Source organism: Mus caroli, chromosome 4, assembly GCF_900094665.2.
Source record: "Mus caroli chromosome 4, CAROLI_EIJ_v1.1, whole genome shotgun sequence".
Taxonomy (NCBI): domain Eukaryota; kingdom Metazoa; phylum Chordata; class Mammalia; order Rodentia; family Muridae; genus Mus; species Mus caroli.
Window position 1 is genome coordinate 98,995,379 of NC_034573.1, and position 16,228 is coordinate 99,011,606.

The 16,228-nt window shown below is 52.8% G+C and overlaps 1 protein-coding gene across 4 annotated transcripts in view; it reads left to right on the forward strand.

The window, feature by feature from the left end:
* Nucleotides 1–938: 938 nt before the first annotated feature.
* Ssbp3 (single stranded DNA binding protein 3) overlaps nucleotides 939–16,228 on the forward strand; it is a 137,713-nt gene continuing 122,423 nt past the window's right edge. For 2 of the 4 annotated variants that reach the window (XM_021159673.1, XM_021159674.1), the window contains exons 1-4: nucleotides 939–1,381; nucleotides 2,371–2,443; nucleotides 2,674–2,735; nucleotides 5,080–5,164. In XM_021159673.1, coding sequence (XP_021015332.1) covers nucleotides 1,326–1,381; nucleotides 2,371–2,443; nucleotides 2,674–2,735; nucleotides 5,080–5,164 — 276 coding nt within the window. In that variant the 5' untranslated portion in view covers nucleotides 939–1,325. The remainder of the gene's footprint in view (nucleotides 1,382–2,370; nucleotides 2,444–2,673; nucleotides 2,736–5,079; nucleotides 5,165–16,228) is intronic. The other 2 variants (XM_029476594.1, XM_029476595.1) reach the window with 1 other exon arrangement.

Consider the following 16,228-nt stretch of genomic DNA (forward strand, 5'->3'; position numbering starts at 1 on the left):
TGCAGGTTTTTGGGTTCGTCGAGTGGACAGAAAGGAGTCATGAGCAAAAAGCTTGGTCACTCTGCCAACCCCCCATTTCCCATTGTACACCTGGGTCATTGACAATGGAAGCTTCCCCTCCCCCCACGCCCGACTCTGGTCCCCTACTCTCCAATTTAGCTCCATTTATTTGAAGTTTGAGATTTCTGCAGCGCGCATTCCGAGTCGCGAGGCGTCCAGGTGACGTCCCTCATCCAAACGGAACCCTTTCCCGTGGAAAGGCGAGAGGCTAACTTGCCAGGGCTAGCAAACCTCAGAAATTTGAGAGAAATCACTCTTTCCCTCTAGTCCAAGACCTCTTTTCCCTCCTACAGCTTGCCTGGAGCACGCCAAGGGCCATTTTCGCGCGGCTCCACTTTGGGGTTTCCCAAAGTATTTTAACGATCTAGTAAAGAAGCAGCCGCGCGCTTTGGCGCCAGCTTCGGCCGCCCAGCTCCGCGTGCAGCCCTGGCCCGGGGCTCGGGAGGCAGGGCTGGGCACAGGCAGCCCGGGGTGGGGCGGAGAGGGGAGCAGGGCCGGCCGGGGTCCTGGCCCGCTGAGGGTACGCTCAGCGCGGGGAGGCGGGGGCGCTGGGGGCTAGGCCGACGCGGAAAGGGGCGCGCCGGGCCAGCCGGGGTCCGCGCCTGCTGTCGCAGCGCCCAGTCCCTGCCGCGCCGGCCGGGTGCTCCAGTCCACGCCCGAGCCCCTCGAGTCGCCGCCCCACCCCAGCGCCAAGGCTCGCCCCCCGCTCCCCCGGCCGGGGCACGAGCGGGCAGCGGCTCGCGGAGGAGGCGCAGCGGGACTGGCGCGGCCGTGCTGACAGGCGTCCCTCTCGGCCTCCGGGCCCGCCCCCGCGCGCCGATTGGCCGCCGCGGCCGTCCGTCGCGGGGCGTGGACGCCCGCCGCGCTCCTGCCGGGGCAGCCACGTTCGGTTGAGCTCCAAGTAGACCAGCGGCGGCGGCGGCGGCAGCGGCAGCGGTGCTGAAGGCGCAGAGGGCGGCGCAGGCGGAGCCGGGCGGCGGGCGCGCGGACCGCGAGCAAGCGAGCTGCAGGCTTCGGGCGGGCGGCGGCGCAGCTCAGGCCGAGCCGGCGCGGGAGGAGTTCCAAGGCGATGGGGCCGCGGCCGGGGCTGACGCTTTGACAGCTGGAAAGAGCGCGGAGCCAGCGCCTGGGAGGGAGGGAGCGCGGCGAGCGGAGTGCGAGCGAGCGGGCGAGCGCCGGGAGGGGGCCGGGAGCAGGGCAGCTCGGGAGACCGGACGGTAGCGGCGGCGGCGGCGGCGGGCTCGGCGCCCTCTTCTCTGCAAGCCATGTTTGCCAAAGGCAAAGGCTCGGCGGTGCCCTCGGACGGGCAGGCTCGGGAAAAGTAAGCTTCTCGCGAGTGGGGCCGCGCCGCGGGTGGCGGGAGGCAGGTGGGCGCGGGGGTCGCGCCGCCTGGTGCCCCTGGGGCCCGGGTCTCTGCCCCGCGGCGGCGGCGGTGGCGTGGAGAGCCCATTGTTGGGCGCCGGCGAAGGCTGGGGCACCCTGAAGGGGCGGCAGGGCAGCGGTGGGCGAGGGTAGTTGGTAGGCGCGGGGCAGAGCGGGCGCGGGGGTCCGCGACGAGGGTGGGCGAGGTCCCACTCGGAGCCGGTGCGCTCGGCCCGCTGGGCGCGGGGGCCTTACTTTGCCCACCGAGTGCGGGCAGGGGGCGCGTGGCTTTCTGCAGCCCCGAAGGCTCCTTTTGTCCGCCCGCGGCGTGAGGAGTGCGTGCCGGGGGCTTTGTTCGCCCGGGAGCGCTCTCCCTACCCAGCCAGCGGCCTCCCCGTCAGCCCGGTGCGCTCCGGGGCGTCCGGGCTGGGCTGGGCTGGCGGCGCCGGCCTGGCCCCAGGCTTGGGGGACAGTTGTTTGAGGGGGAGATGCTGAGGGCGGCGCTTTGCTGCCCTCTCCAGAGCGCGCCAAGTACCCGGACTGGGACCGAGTCCGTTCGGACCCCAAAGCTGGGCTAAAGCAGCGAGCTGAAGTGGGCTGGGAAAAGGAGGGTGGCTCAGGCAGGGCTCTTGTAAGCGGCTTGCGAGTTTGCGAGACCTAGGTGGGTTTAGTCCCAGTGCCACTTGGAAGTTCAAGTTTGGGGACCGTTCTCCACCTCTCACGGCTTGGTGCAGCTTGTCTGTGGTACCCACCCACTAGCTGTTCTGTCTGGGGTGATAGGTACTCACCTCTTGTCGTGGCCACAATGGGATGGCACAGACGGGCTCACAGTCACTGGCAGGGTCCAGAGTGAGCCTTAATGTGATCTGACCTCTCTCTCTCTCTTTCTCTCTCTCTCTCTCTCTCTTTCTCTCTCTCTCTTCCTCTTTCTCCCTCCTCACTTTCCAGGTTAGCTTTATACGTCTACGAATATTTACTGCACGTAGGAGCACAGAAATCTGCACAGACCTTCTTATCAGAGGTGAGTGGGACTCCTTCTTCTTCCCCAGCATCCAGTTTCTTGACACCCCCCTCCTCCCCACTATTCTTAGAGCCTTTGTTTTCAGGAGCAGCCACTGTGGCCACCATTTTGAATTTTTATCACCTTTTGGCATTTATTGTTAGTTGGTCTTCACAGCCTTTTGGCTGGGGAAGGCCCTGCACCCCCCTCCTTTCTGCCCCTCTAAGCTGCCTCCGCTCCCTCTTTTCTAGATTCGATGGGAAAAAAACATCACACTGGGTGAACCGCCTGGGTTCCTGCACTCGTGGTGGTGGTAAGTTTGTGTGATAGTTTGGTGTGTGTGTTTTGTTTTGAGGTCCGGGTCCAAGTGAACAAAGACAGGGGTCCAGAGCAGGCCCTCTACCTTTAGCCTCTGCCTCCTACGGAGCAAGCACCTCTGGGTGATCTGACTAGGCTTGGCAAGGGAGAGTGGGCAGAAGAGGCTGCATGCTGCCTCAAGTTTTTGCTGGCGTTTCTCCGCCTGTGGGGAACTGACTGAATTTTGTTATGCTTTTCCATCTCACTCTGGGGCACCAAGCAGGGGGCTTAGAAAGAGCTGGAAGGGTTTTTTTTTTTTTTTTTTTTTTTTTTTTTTTTTGTCAATCCTGCATGCTGCTTTAATTAGAGGAATGGGGGCAGGGCGGGTGGAGGGGACACCAGGTCTGTTCTGCAACTGGCCTGTCCCTTATGTTTGCGTCCAGAAAGGCCAAACCTTAAGAGGTCTCCACTGGGCCTTTTCCAGGGACCCTGAGATAAGCAAGAAGGGCCACACTTCCTGTAGAGACACTGATTCAGACTGACTGGACCTTCCCTTTCTCTGCCTCCCCACCCCCCAGCATCCCTGCAACCACAAAGCCTTATTTTACCGAGAACCTTAACCAGCCAGAGGTGGCCTGGCAGGATGCCTGTAGCTTGTTCAGGACTGGCTCTCCTTATCTTTGACCCTCTCTCCAGGCCTGAGCAGCCTGTGGTCTTTTCTGCAGGCAGGAGGGAAGCTCAGGGTCAGAGCCTTAAGCTAGTTGTCTTGAGTGTGTGACCTGGATGTCTTGTGGGGCTGATAGGTGGACTCTTTCACATCCTTTTGAAAAGGAGAAAGGAGGAGGGGTGGCTTTTGATATGTTGGTGGAGTTGAGTCAAGTGTAGTGTCGTGTTGGGATGTTAGCACTACCTGACTGCCAGCTCAGGGTACTGTTTCAAGGCTCTTTGAACAGCGGGAGGATGAAGTGTCTGTTCTAACTTGTGCAGAGAAAATGAGTTTTTAATGGCCTTTGCCAACCTCCCAACTGCCTGGTCGGAGGAGGCGGGTGGTGTGGCGCAAGGATTCCACCTGCGGGAGTGGGTGATAGGTTGGTTGTTGGAGGTGAGCGAGCGTGTTGGTGGGATTGGTGGATCTGAGTGCTGTGGGTCTTAAAGAAACTTGGGCTTGTGGGTAGTGCTGGAAATGAGGGTGTCTTGAAGTCTTTGCAGTGTGGGCTTTCCAGGAAGCAGTCTTGGAGGAGGAAAGAGTGGTCCCCTGCCTCCTCCATCTGCAGTTGTGCAGAGACCTGGTTTTCCTATGGCTCCTGGAGTCAAGTCTTGTGGCTTTTCAATCCTTGTTCCAGGAGTGGAAGGTTGGCTGTCCGGGCTCAGGTTGTGGTGGCTGTCAGGGGTTGTGGTCTGTCTTGTTGGGATGTTTACTCCGCGGCTGTTTGGGGGGGGGCTGAGGATGGATTTTTGTTCTAGGCACTCCTTGAGGGTGGTGCTTTCCAGTGACAGTGGAGTTTACTGTGATGGGGCCAGCGGCATTGGACCACAAGTCAGATCAGACCTCAGTTTCAGTGTTCAGCCTTCAAGCTGGGTCTGGCTAGGCCTTGGTTCTGGTACAGGGCGTTTCTGAGGTCCTGTGTTTGTGTAGCACTCTCATAGTGGAGACGGCACTTGTTCTGTTCTTGTGACTGAGGAGTGTTGGAGTGATCACAGAGAATCACAGAGGGTCTTGAGTGCTGTGCCCTGGACTGTGCTCACCCTGCCCTCTTTCTCGGTACTGGATGGGTGCTGTCTGAGGAGGCCCTTTTGCTTAGTGACAGGGGTAAGGCTCTTGGTTGTCACAGCTCCTTCCTCTTTGGCTCACAGACAGGTGGGGATGCAGGCTAAAGGATTAAGAACCCATAAGGCCTCCTTCGTTACTGGAGTCGCCCAGATTGCGCTGCAGATGAATCATGGTCGTGTCCTGACTTTTGACAACGTAACCTTTTTACATTACGTTCCAGCCATTTTGGTTTGGGGTGGTGAGAGGGACAGAGCCCCGAGATGGGCAGAATCTCATCCAAGTCCCTCTGTGGACAAATCATGGGCGGGCCGTGCTGACCTTTGTGAGCTCTAGTGACTGCTAACCACAAACAGTGTCACTGATGGGGGATACCCAGTATAGAGGAGCTGCTTACATGGCAACTGTTACAGATGTCTGGCTGGCCAGGAGCGGTTGGGCCCAGTTATCTTATGGGCTGAGTTTGTCCAGTGCTGTAAGGTAGGATGGAGCCTTTGGGAGAACTGGTGCTGTACCATGCGTCCTGTACTCCCTGTTGTGTACACAAGTAATAATTAGTAACCTGATCTTACTTTGTTTTTTCTATTTGCAGTGTATTTTGGGACCTTTACTGTGCAGCTCCTGAAAGGAGAGACACTTGTGAACATTCAAGTGAAGCAAAAGCCTTTCATGATTATGTGAGTAACAAATTTTTAATCCTGGCAATAATTACAGGGTTGGATGGCTCTAACTTCTTTAGTATCAAAAGCGAGTGCACAGCCAACTGGCAGTGGTCTTTATTTCCTCCTCGCCTTCCTTCCCGCTCTCCTGCCCACCTGCCTCTGCTGCCTGCCTCCTGAGACCCTCCTTCCCGGGTGTTTTAAGTTGAGGGACAACAGTATTTCATCACTTTGCAGTTACATGAAAGAGGCAGATAGCTGTCTGGAGGGGGTTTGAAGACTCAGAATCATGTGTCTGTTTGTTAAAAGCTAGCTGCGAGGGGATTGGTTGGTGTTGGCTGAAGAAAAAAGTGACCACAACCAAAAAGAAAGTAAAGGTGAAACCTGTGTTTTAGACTAGAGGGGCAGCTGAGCACCAGTGCGGAGTGGACTTAGCTCTGTTTTCCAGAGCGCAGCCTTTCATGTGTATATGTCACACACAGTGTGGGGTGTATATGTGCACAGTATGTCACCCAGTGTGGGGTGTATGTGTGCATACAGTGTGGGGTGCTTATGTGCACACACAGTGTGAGGTGTATGGGGTCACAGTGTAAGGTGTATATGTCACACACAGTATGGGGTGTTTATGTGTACATACAGTGTGGGGTTTATGGGGTCACAAGTGGGGGGGGCTCATACAGCTCTTCTCAGGTGATGCATACTGTAAGGTGAAGCTCACTCACTGTCCTTTGCCCGAACACTCTATGTTTAACTACACTTATTTATATTGTGTGCATGTGCACATTTGAGTTGGGTGTATGTGTGATATGTAGCATGAGAGTAGAAGTTAAAGGACACCTTGGGACTCAGTTCTGTCTTCCTCCTATGTGCGTCCTGGGGCTCAAACCCAGGTTAGGGTTAGGTTTGGTGGCAGGCATTGTTACTGGCTCACCAATCTCACCAGCCTAGTAGGGGTTGAAGGGGACAAGGGTGGGACACAGATAACTGCTGTAGCTCAGGTTGGCCTAGAATTCAGTATGTAGATCAGGTTGACCTTGAATTTTTAGCCATCCTACCTCAACCACCTAAGTGCTGAGTTTGTAGCCACCATGGCCAGCTCAAAATTTTCCTTTGAGCGTAGCTAAATTTTACCAGGCAGTAGAGCTTTCTATCCTATTGCTCACCTGGATACGTTTAAGGTCCATGAAGTCATTACAAGGAAAGTATCTGTGTGGCAATGCTGTTGTAAATTTTTAAATGCACACTGGACCTGCCTGGGTTCGGGTGGTCAGGCTTTATGATCTGATGAAGCAGGAGGTTGAGATCTGTCAGGGAAGTGGTGTGAGGAAAGGGAAGTATCTAGATGTCTTCCACTACTTCTGGGTTTTGCTTTCAGTAGGCACTGCAGGTGCCTACTGTGTTTAGACGTCTGTGGCACCAGTGTCTACAGACACACAGTAGGTTTGGACTTGTGTGGTAGGAACAGTCCTCCCATTCTATGTGTAGGAGCTGATGACCAGCATCGGGTCCCGTCTTCTTGGTCGGCTCCTTTGCATGCTGAGTCTGAACCTTGCCTAGGAGACCGAATCCCACCTTTGGGTTTCATAGGTGGTCAGTTTCAGTGAGATGGGTGTTGCCATGGTGACAGTGGCTGCTGTAAGAGGAGTTCAGTGAGACTGAGCTTCCCAGGGGGTTAGTGGGATGGGATTTCGTTATTCTTGGTGTAGATGCTCAGGGTGCTGTCAGTGCTTGTGTCCTCTCCAGGCTTGAGAAAAAGAAGCTGGGAGTGGTGGACTTTTAGTTGTGAAAGGTCCTAAAAGGGACTGGTAACTGCTGTCCTTCTCGGGATGGGGCTCTGGGAAGGTAAGTGTGGTGATGGTATTGCTCCCCACCCATCACCCCTTTAAAATAACTACAAATAGCCAACCAACCCTGCCTTGCTAGTCTCTGACTCCATTGCAGGTGGTTTCATTTTAGAGAGGAAGGTAGGATGGGAGTGTCTGTTTCAAAACCCCCTGCCCCTGTGCTAGGAATTGAACTCAGGGCCCGATGAGTGCCAGGCAAGCGCCCTGCACTGAGCTAGCTGTACCTTCTAATTGCTTAGACCAGTCTCTGATAGAAATTTATGTTCTTTCACAGGAAATCACATATGCTAATGATTTTTTTTAAAGTTATTGTGTTTATTTACTCATTTATTTACTTGCTTAGAGAAAAGAGTCTCACTGTGTATCTCTGACTATCCTGGAATTCACTAGACCAGGCTGGCCCTGCCTCCTGAGTGCTGGGATTAAAGGCATGTACTACAACACTCGGCTATTTATTTATTATATGTATGCGTGCCCATGTGAGCAAATGTACGCTATGCCCCTAAAGATGCCATAAGGATCAGAGGGCATACAGATGGCTGTGCACTTCCTGAGGTGGGTGCTTGGAACTGAACTCTGGTCTTCTACAAAGCAGTCAGTGCTCTTAACTGCTGAGCTGGCCTTCCTGCCTGCAGGCGGTGACTTGTAGCTTGGTGCTCTCTCTGGCCATTTGTGGTTTAGTCTTGCATCTAGAAGCAAGATGGCAGTGGTAGAAATGCATGTTAGTTTGCAGCCTGTGACTTGCTAAGGAATGGCAGTCGAACCTTGCAGATTGCTGAGGTTGGCATGGCATTTAGAAGATGCTGCTAAGAGATGAGGTCATACTAGCTGGGGGCCCATGATTCATAGGTTTGCAGCTCAAGGCCTTTTTCCCTTAAATTGGGATCAATCTGATGTGTCTTGTGACCTAAGTCAGGTCACAAGGGAAAAGGAATGATGTGATTGAGTGGAGACTCTTCTCCCCTCCCCTCCCCTCCCCTCCTCTCCTCTCTTTTCCCCTTCCCTCTCTCTCCTCCCTTCCCCTCTCCTCCCCTCTCCTCTCCTTTCTTCTCATCTCCTCTCCCATTCCTTCCCCTCTCTTCTCTTTTCTCTCTCTTTTTCTGTTCTTTTTGAGACAGGGTCTCACTATGTGGGAGTGGCTACTCTAGAATTTGTTATATTGACCAGGCTGGCCTTGAACTCAGAGATCTGCCTGCCTCTGCCTCCTGAGTGCTGGGATTAAAAGTGTGCTATTTCAAGGCCCTGAGATTTTCCCTACACTGTAAAGGGGAGAAAGAGAGAGCAGAGAGAGAGAGAGAAGAAAATTGTGTTGTTCTGTTTTTCCTTTTCATTTCTTCATCTAGTTTCTCTATTCCCATGTGTCTCACTGAGTTAGACTTCTTCCTGGGAAGATTCCAGTGCCTTATATATTTTGTGTGTGTATGATGTGTGAGTGTGGGTGGTTGTATCACAGTGTTTGTGGGGGGTTTCAGAGGGTGGCTTTCAATGATCGGTTCTCATTCCCTGAGTTCTAGGGATTGAATCTACTGAGCCATCTTGCTGACCCCCAAGTAGGTTCTCCCCTAAGCTAGAATGTATTTTTCTCTGTCTACTCTAATCCTTTCTGTCTAAGGCCTCCTTGGAAGATTCTTTGTATATGGGATGGCTCAGGATAATTCTCAATTCTTCTGCCTCGGCTTCCTGAGTAGCAGGGGTTATAGGCCTCAGCTGTCGTGCCCAGGTCTCAAGGACACCTATGATTGGTTTCTGCCTTTGGTGATTTCAGTGTCTGTACATGCCACCTGTGCATTGTGTCAACATTCCCCAGGTATCTGTGTGCTATTACTGCACTTGCTCAGCCACCCTGCCACTGACCCTGCTAGAGGAAGCAGGCATGCTGCTGGCTCCATCCTGTAGATGAGGAAACTGAGGCACAGAGAGGTTAATCACAGCAGGAGAGCTAGAATGTACACACAGCTCCCGGCTGACACCCGAGTCCAAGCTTCTAACATCCTGGCATAGGCACGCGCCAGGCATCACTTGCTGGTGTGATCCTGGTTAACTTTTTAGATTTGCCCTCTTGGCTGTAGCGCACTTTTAACTGTGGCATAGGCTGGGAGCTGTTTGTCTCTGTAGCTTACTTAAGGCCTTCTACATACATAGTAAGCACACACTGATGGGAGAAGGAAGAGAAATGAGGGGAGGAACCGGTTGATGTGTGGGGAGAGGGTAACCTGGACCAGGACAGCTCATAAGTTATTGGGAGCTGTTCTTCAGATGCTGTCCTGTGGGTCATCTTGAGCAAGTGGCATCTTTAATGTCTTTAATGCCAGTTAGACATAGATGGTGTGAAGTGTTCACTGGCTCTGGCTGCCTAGCTAAGAAGAATCAACAGTTCTGACAATATGGAAAGTGTCTGGGGTACCGCTTGGCAGGGAGGAGGCTCTCCAGTTCAAATAGAAGGTGTGGGTCTCTGGTTCTTGGCAGGTCATCTCCCCTCCCAAATCAAGGCCAGATGTCTGGATCCTGGAATGAGCCAGGTGACTGAGCAGGGAGGGGGTTAAACTGTCCTTGATTTGCTCGGTTTTTATTTGAGTCATTGTCTATTTTCCACCTCACACCTGGCGGCTTGGGTTTTCCTGGCTCATTTAGAAGCCTGAAAGCCCTGATGTTGGCCATGTGTCCACGGACCGATAGTGGTTTTGTGTGTAGGGTGGACTTTTCTGAGAATGGGTTTGTTCTGAGTGCCTGAGGCCACAGGAGGGGTGACTGGGTCCCTGTGTTTTTTTTTTTTTTTTTTTTTTTTTTTTTTTTTTTGACGTTCTTTTCCTGCTTAGCAGTGCCTCTTAAGAAAGATGATGAAAGCCCATAAGGCCCACTGGGGCTCTCTCTGGGTTTTCTCAGACAGAGTGATCTGTTATTGTCCTTTGTAGATGGACACTCCTGGGTGTTTGTGTGTGTCTCCTTCCCTGCGTAGGGCTGTAGGATGGGTCTGTGGATAGAGAGTGGCATTTTTGGTGCCTATGCCTCTGGTCCTCTTCCTCCTGTGGTAGCTGCTGTTGTATTTACTGCTTGGTGGCCCTTAGGTGCTGGAGAATGGCACGCCTTCAGGCGTTCAGGTATGGTTAGGCTTCATGGCTGCCTTCTTGGTTGGGTTTTATTACTAAGGCTCACTTTGGTTGCTAGTGTAGGAGGTGGTAGAGCTGAGGCCAAAACTTGTGTTCTACCTGACAGTGTTTACTGTGCTCACCTGGTACAGGCTCCCTGAAAAGGGGGACATGTTGCACTTGACCAGTCTGTGGCCATATGCATTCCCTGAAGAAATAACAGAATCAAACTGAAGCCCCTGTAAGGAGAAGTGCCTATCACAGGGTGGGTGAGACCTGACCTATGGAAGGGGAGTCTCTTGTGGTCTTTGCTTTTGCCATAAGTGAAGTGATAAAAGCCACCGACTTTCCTTTCTAGAAAATTTCAAGTCTCCTCGTGAAGGAGACTTTGTTTATGATTTTAGGAGGTTCATGGATTATTGCTCCAAAAAAGTCTAGATTCCTAATTCCCATAGTGAGGAATTTGGGCAATATAGTAGCCTTGTGTTCCTGCGACTGTGGCCAGATTTCCTTGCTTGTCTCAGTTTCTCAGTTCTGAAGACCTGGGCCCCTTTCAGTGCATGCCCCAGCTCTCCTCCTTGTGGAGAGGTAAGGTTAGCAGAGGGGAAAGTGCCTGAGTTGTGGGTGTGGACAGCAGCTGGGGTATTTGTGGCCGTGTGGCAGGGGTCCAGTGTCCTTGGTGGGTTTGAAATAGCAAAGTGATATTTGAGAGGGCTCTCCTTGGATATGCTGAGCTGAGGTTCCTGCTGGGCAGGGAGTGTCTGTGCCTGCCAGGGCCCCCTAGGAAGAGGGGGATGAGAGGGTGGCAGTGGGTGCTGCAGCTGGGCTCTAAGGAGCGGGAGGAGTGCTGGCCTCTGTGATAAGCCAACCTGGCTATCTGGCCAGAGGTCCTGGCAAGTTCAAGGCTTGTCTTTGGCTCTGACCCTTGGCACCTTGTATGGCTGATTAAAAACAACAGAATATACACAGTTGTGCCCCCCCCCCCCAACTTTGTATTGAGTCCCTTCCTTGGGCTCCCACCCTGTCTTCTGGAGTTCCTCTTGCCCCCAGAGGCTGCCAGACTCCTCTGTTAGTAGTTAATTAAACAGTAAATGAGGAGCTGGGATTGCATTTTGCCAGAACCCAGGCAATGTGGCCACCGTAATGGGTTTCAAGTGGCTGCAAGACCCCAAATTGCAAATCCTTGCCCTTTATTTAAGTCAGGAGGTGGAACGGGGGAGGGGGACAACGACAGTGGGGACCCAAACAAAGTTTTTGGCAGTGGTCACTTCATTTGAACTCCCAGACCAGCAGTGTGCAGCAGCCTTTTGCATAATGCCATCTTTGTTAGCTAAGCATTTGCAAACTTGGACTGAGAGTTAGCTCTGTGCCAGCCAACACTTGGAGGGAGCTGGGAGACACCCAGTTCTGTGTCCCTTAGGTCAGCTCTGTTTTGTAAGGGAGGAGGACTCTCTAGTGAGTGCTGTGCCACTGGACCCTTGTCTCCCGAGTGTGCATTTAATCCTTAAGAGGAGTCGTGTGTGGGTGTGGGTGATGGGTAGGTGGTGTGTATGTGTGTTTGTGTGCTTGAGGCTTGTCAGCCAAGAGAGCAGAAATGTTGGACTAGCTGTAGCCTTTGTAGTAGTGTCTGAGGGTTTAGCAAAATTAATCTCTTTTAGCTTGGTAGTAATTCTGACCATGGCGAAGTGCACTAGGCGCCTCATATAAACTTCTTTAATATACGTTGTTGGGAGCTTACAGCAAATAGACAATCATGGTGGTTTGTTTTTGATTTGTCAGGGTTTGGGTTTTCCATGGCCTTGACGAGATAAGTCGGAGGGATGGATCTTTCCACAGTATGTACGCCTTTCTTCTCCTGGGCTCATAGCCTCTGGATTTGGATGAGTTTGAGCTCTGGCTTAGACTGGCCCCTGACTTCAGGGGCACGGTTGCTGTTTCCTGTCTAGATGTCCTTTGGGTCCATCTGTTACCCCATCTGTAGGCTAGGGAAGGGTAATTCCTGCAGGGCTGTGAGGGTGAAGGTATATAACACATATGGATAAGGTGGGATGTCTCCAGCCAGTGCTTAGTGAGCTTGTTGTTCCGGTGTTTGCTCAGAAAACTCTTACTGTACTGTCTCCAGGGAGAACACGTTGACCCTTACGGAAGAATCCTGTGTCTGGACTTAGCTCAGTAATGCCCTTCCTGCCAGGGTTCCTCTGGGTGTCCCAGGTTCCTTCCCTCCCAGCTGTCTTGTCTCACTCCCTGCACTCTCATGAGGGGGCAGAGCTGGTGGTCCTTCCATACACAACTGGCAGTGATAAAGACTCCCCTGAGATGTCCCTGTCTCTTATCTGTGTGGGACAGTGTCCTGGACCACGCCTGCTTCATCAGCTACAGAGCCCAGGAGATCCAGGGGCTTGTGGGTGCCACTGGCAAGGATCTTGATCTGAATTTTAGTCTCATGCCTGTGTTAGCTTTGGGGGTCTCCTCACAGTAAAACATGGACAAGGCCTGTCCTCCTGTTCTCCGCTGTCAGAAGAAAGGTAGGAGAGCTGTCACTGGAGGTGTTGGTGCTGTGTGACTGTGCATAGGGATGAATAGATTGGAAGTCCTAGGTCCTGTGCTATTCTCTGGGCTAAGGCCTCATCTGATTTTCTGCTTCTGTGAGGAGTCTCAGAAGGGGCCAGCAAGCTGGGAAGGGAGGTACTGAGGAAGCTGGTTTGGTCACGTTGTACTGCTGGGGTAAACCCCTGTGTGACCATGAACCAGGAGCTAGCTACAGTGTGATCAGTGTTTACAAAGGGTTGTGTGCAATCTCCTGTCTTGTCAGTAGGCACATCAGGGCTGCAGATGGTGGGACTGGGTGTCACTAGTCAGAAGCAAGTAAAACAGACGAAGGAAGGCCAGAGAACAGAGATGTACAGGCTCATCATATCATCTCCAGCGGGTCTCAGCTCTGCATAGGCAAGCAGGAGCCAAGGCTTGCTGGCCGCATGGACCACGAACACCTACGTTAGCCTGGGTGCCTCAGTTTCCTCCGTTGGTAAAGAAGAGATGCCGCCCCATACCTCTCAGGGTTGTCCTGTGGAGTAAATGACTGAGTGCATGAGTGTGCATGAGATTGAGTGCACTCCAGCGTGCGCACACACACACAGACACAGAGCGCACACACAGTAAGTGCATACTCATGCCAGGCATTGAAGTTCTGCACGTATGTCTGCTCTTGATGTTCCTGACTCTGGCAAGTCCTGCTTTCTGGCACATTGTGTTCAGTGATGCATATGGGAGCAGAAGGGTCTTAGTGTGGGGGGATGGATTCCAGCGAGGCTTGCCCTTTGTTGCCTTGCTCACCTGTTGATTGCTATAGAGTCCCTGGGGTCCAGGCACCTGCAAGAGATGGGGGTGAAGGCCTCCTATGCACAGGTTCCATATCAGTGTGTTGCTTGCCTGGTGGCAGCCCACATTTGTACTCACTTCCTCTGTTGCTCTAGGAGCCTGGAACATGCTCTTCCCCAGTCTGTCTCTGGCTTTTCCCTGTGGTCCTGCTCCGTGCCACAGCACCGGGAAGTCTTGTGTACTAAGTCTCCTGATAGCCAGTGCTGCTTTAGAGTGTGGCCGCCTCCCTCGGCCTGCCGGGACCATCCATTTCTTCTCCTCCTTCCAGGAAGTTGAAGATACGCTGACTCATTTGTCATTTGTGACCTAGAAGGAGAATTAATCTGAGTCAAGGTGGAGTTTCTTTCCTTCTTTCTCTAGACCCTTGAGGGACAAAACTTCAGCTTTGCCTCCTCTGCCACCCTGATCCTGGGGCTGATTGTAGCATCTTGAATAAACCTGTGGTCAGTGAGCAAGACTCTGCCCTGAGAGATGAGGAGGATTTGTTCTTTGCCCGGGACTAAGTGTGTTAAAGGCGTTTTAATGAAGTCTGACAAGTGGCAGGAAGTGGCAAAGCATTGTTTCGTAGATGGAGCTGTGACCCATTAGTGGATCTTGAATCAACTTAGTGGATCATGGCTGGCAATTACAAAAAAAAAAAGAAGCAGCAACTGTTGGACCACAGTTAGAGCCTCTGTCAGTGACTCATGAGTGCACGTGTGTGCGTGTGCGCGTGCGCTCTCTTAACCGTGGAGCACTGTCTCACTGCAGGTTTCAGCCTGAAGTTCTACAACTGCTGGCCCAGCGAGAGCCATTCCTTCAGGTTGGGTGATTTGGGTGATTCGGGTCGAGTGATAGGCAGTGACTGAGCCTGTTTCCAGATTTGTAATAAGGAAACAGCGCCAACTCCAGAGGGCTGAGGGGGAGTCGCTCCCATCAGGTCTGGGGTGCTTGGATCCTTTGATTCTGCAGCTTGCTGTTGTAGTCTAAGGATGTTAAATGCACAAGCAGCACTCTGCATGCTTGCTGCATGCTGAGTAAGCATGTCTTGGAGGGATAGGGTGTGGGCAGGTCTGGGAGGGAGGAGGCAGTGGTCTCACTTCTCAGAGGCAGAGTGCAAATGGCTGTTTCTTCTTTATTTTTTTTTTTAAAGAATTATTTATTTAGTTTATGCATGAGTACAGTGTTGTTGTCTTCAGACACACCAGAAGTGGACATCAGATCCCATTGCAGATGGCTGTGAGCCACCATGTGGTTGCTGGGAATTGAACTCAGGACCTCTGGAAGAGCAGTTGGTGCTCTTAACCACTGAGCCATCTCTCCAGCCCCACATACAGCTTCTTGAGCAAGCCTCATGAGAGTGGCCTGCGGCCGGCCACAGACAGCTCCCCCTGCTCGTCTAGGTATTAGGTTAGGGGCGTCCGTCTCTCACAGAGAGGATTGGCTGAGCAGAGTCAGGGTTGTGGCTGTTGGAAGACTCAGTGCCTCCTATGAACTAGGTTGGTCCAGCCTCCCAACTTCCCCATCCCCACCAGTGACTGCAGGCTTTGTGTTTTAGGGGAAGCACTGACAGTTCGTTTGTTTCCCAGTTCTCTGCCTCTTGAGTCCCTGGAGCCTGAGTTTTCCTCTCATCTTCTTTCTCAGTCACAGAAGGCTACTTGAGATGGGGGCTCTGTGGTACAACGGACTGCAGAGTGGTTGCTTGGTGCGCAGGCTGTCCTGGGCGTTGGAAACTTAATGCGCTGTTGTGAGCAGTGCATGGGCTTGGACTAAGGTAGATTCCTCCTTATGACCTGGGGGGCTCATGTGCGACTTCTGAGCTGCTTGCTCTTCAGTAGGAGGCCGACAAGTGAGGGAAGTCAGGGCAGGCTTTTCCTTATCCCTAGCTTTTTGAGTTACTGTAATGGCCTACCCCTCTCCTAAGATAAGGTCTTGAGGCTGGCATTAAACTTACTATGTAGCAGAGGCTGGCCTTGGACTCATTTTTGCTCAGGTTAGCACCCCAAGTCCTACCTCTGCTGGCTTGGGGGGGGTCTCTTTGAGAATTCTGTTTCACATTTGAATCAACCGTCAGAGGATGGAATACTGTTTAAGAAGGAACTGCTGAGTTTTCAGATGGGGAAACTGAGGCTCAGAGCCGGGTGTAACCCTGCTGGTTTGTGACTACCCAGTCCCAGATGCCTGTGGTAGTGGACACTGGCTCTAGACACGGTACCTACAAGTCTGGCTGGTGTGCCATCCTTCAGGAATCTGGCAGCTTTCTTCCTGTAATGCCTGTGGCTTTGGCTACCCAGCCTGTGCTGAGGGGGCAGATGCCCAGTGGGCAGGCCTGGTGTCAGGCGTGTGCGGGTGGCTGGTCTTTTCTCACTGTCTTTTAGAAGGCGTCCAGTAGAAAATGTTATCCTCTCTCTGGAGGCCTTCTTTTTGGCAGTGCCGCCTGCCAGCTCCCGCTCTGCCTGCCTGCCTGCCTGCCTGCCGTTTGGGTTACGTGAGGTGGTGCTGGCTGAGGCTCTGGGCACAGGTTCTGCTGAGGGTCTGCAAGCCATGAGCTGCTTTGAAAGGGATTTTTACAACATGACAGGGAATTTCAGCCACCATGTTATCTCCGAATTGGCCAATTGATGGCTTCAGCAGAGCGTTTCGGCAACTGAGAAGCCAATACAATTTGAGTTAGTTGTGATGGCTGCCACTTTAAATACCACGGTGAATTTCTGTCAGTGAGCTAATGTGTGGAATAGGGAATTGCAGAAAACTTGATCACCAGTGTGCTCAGGTCGATTCTGACCCCAAGCTAC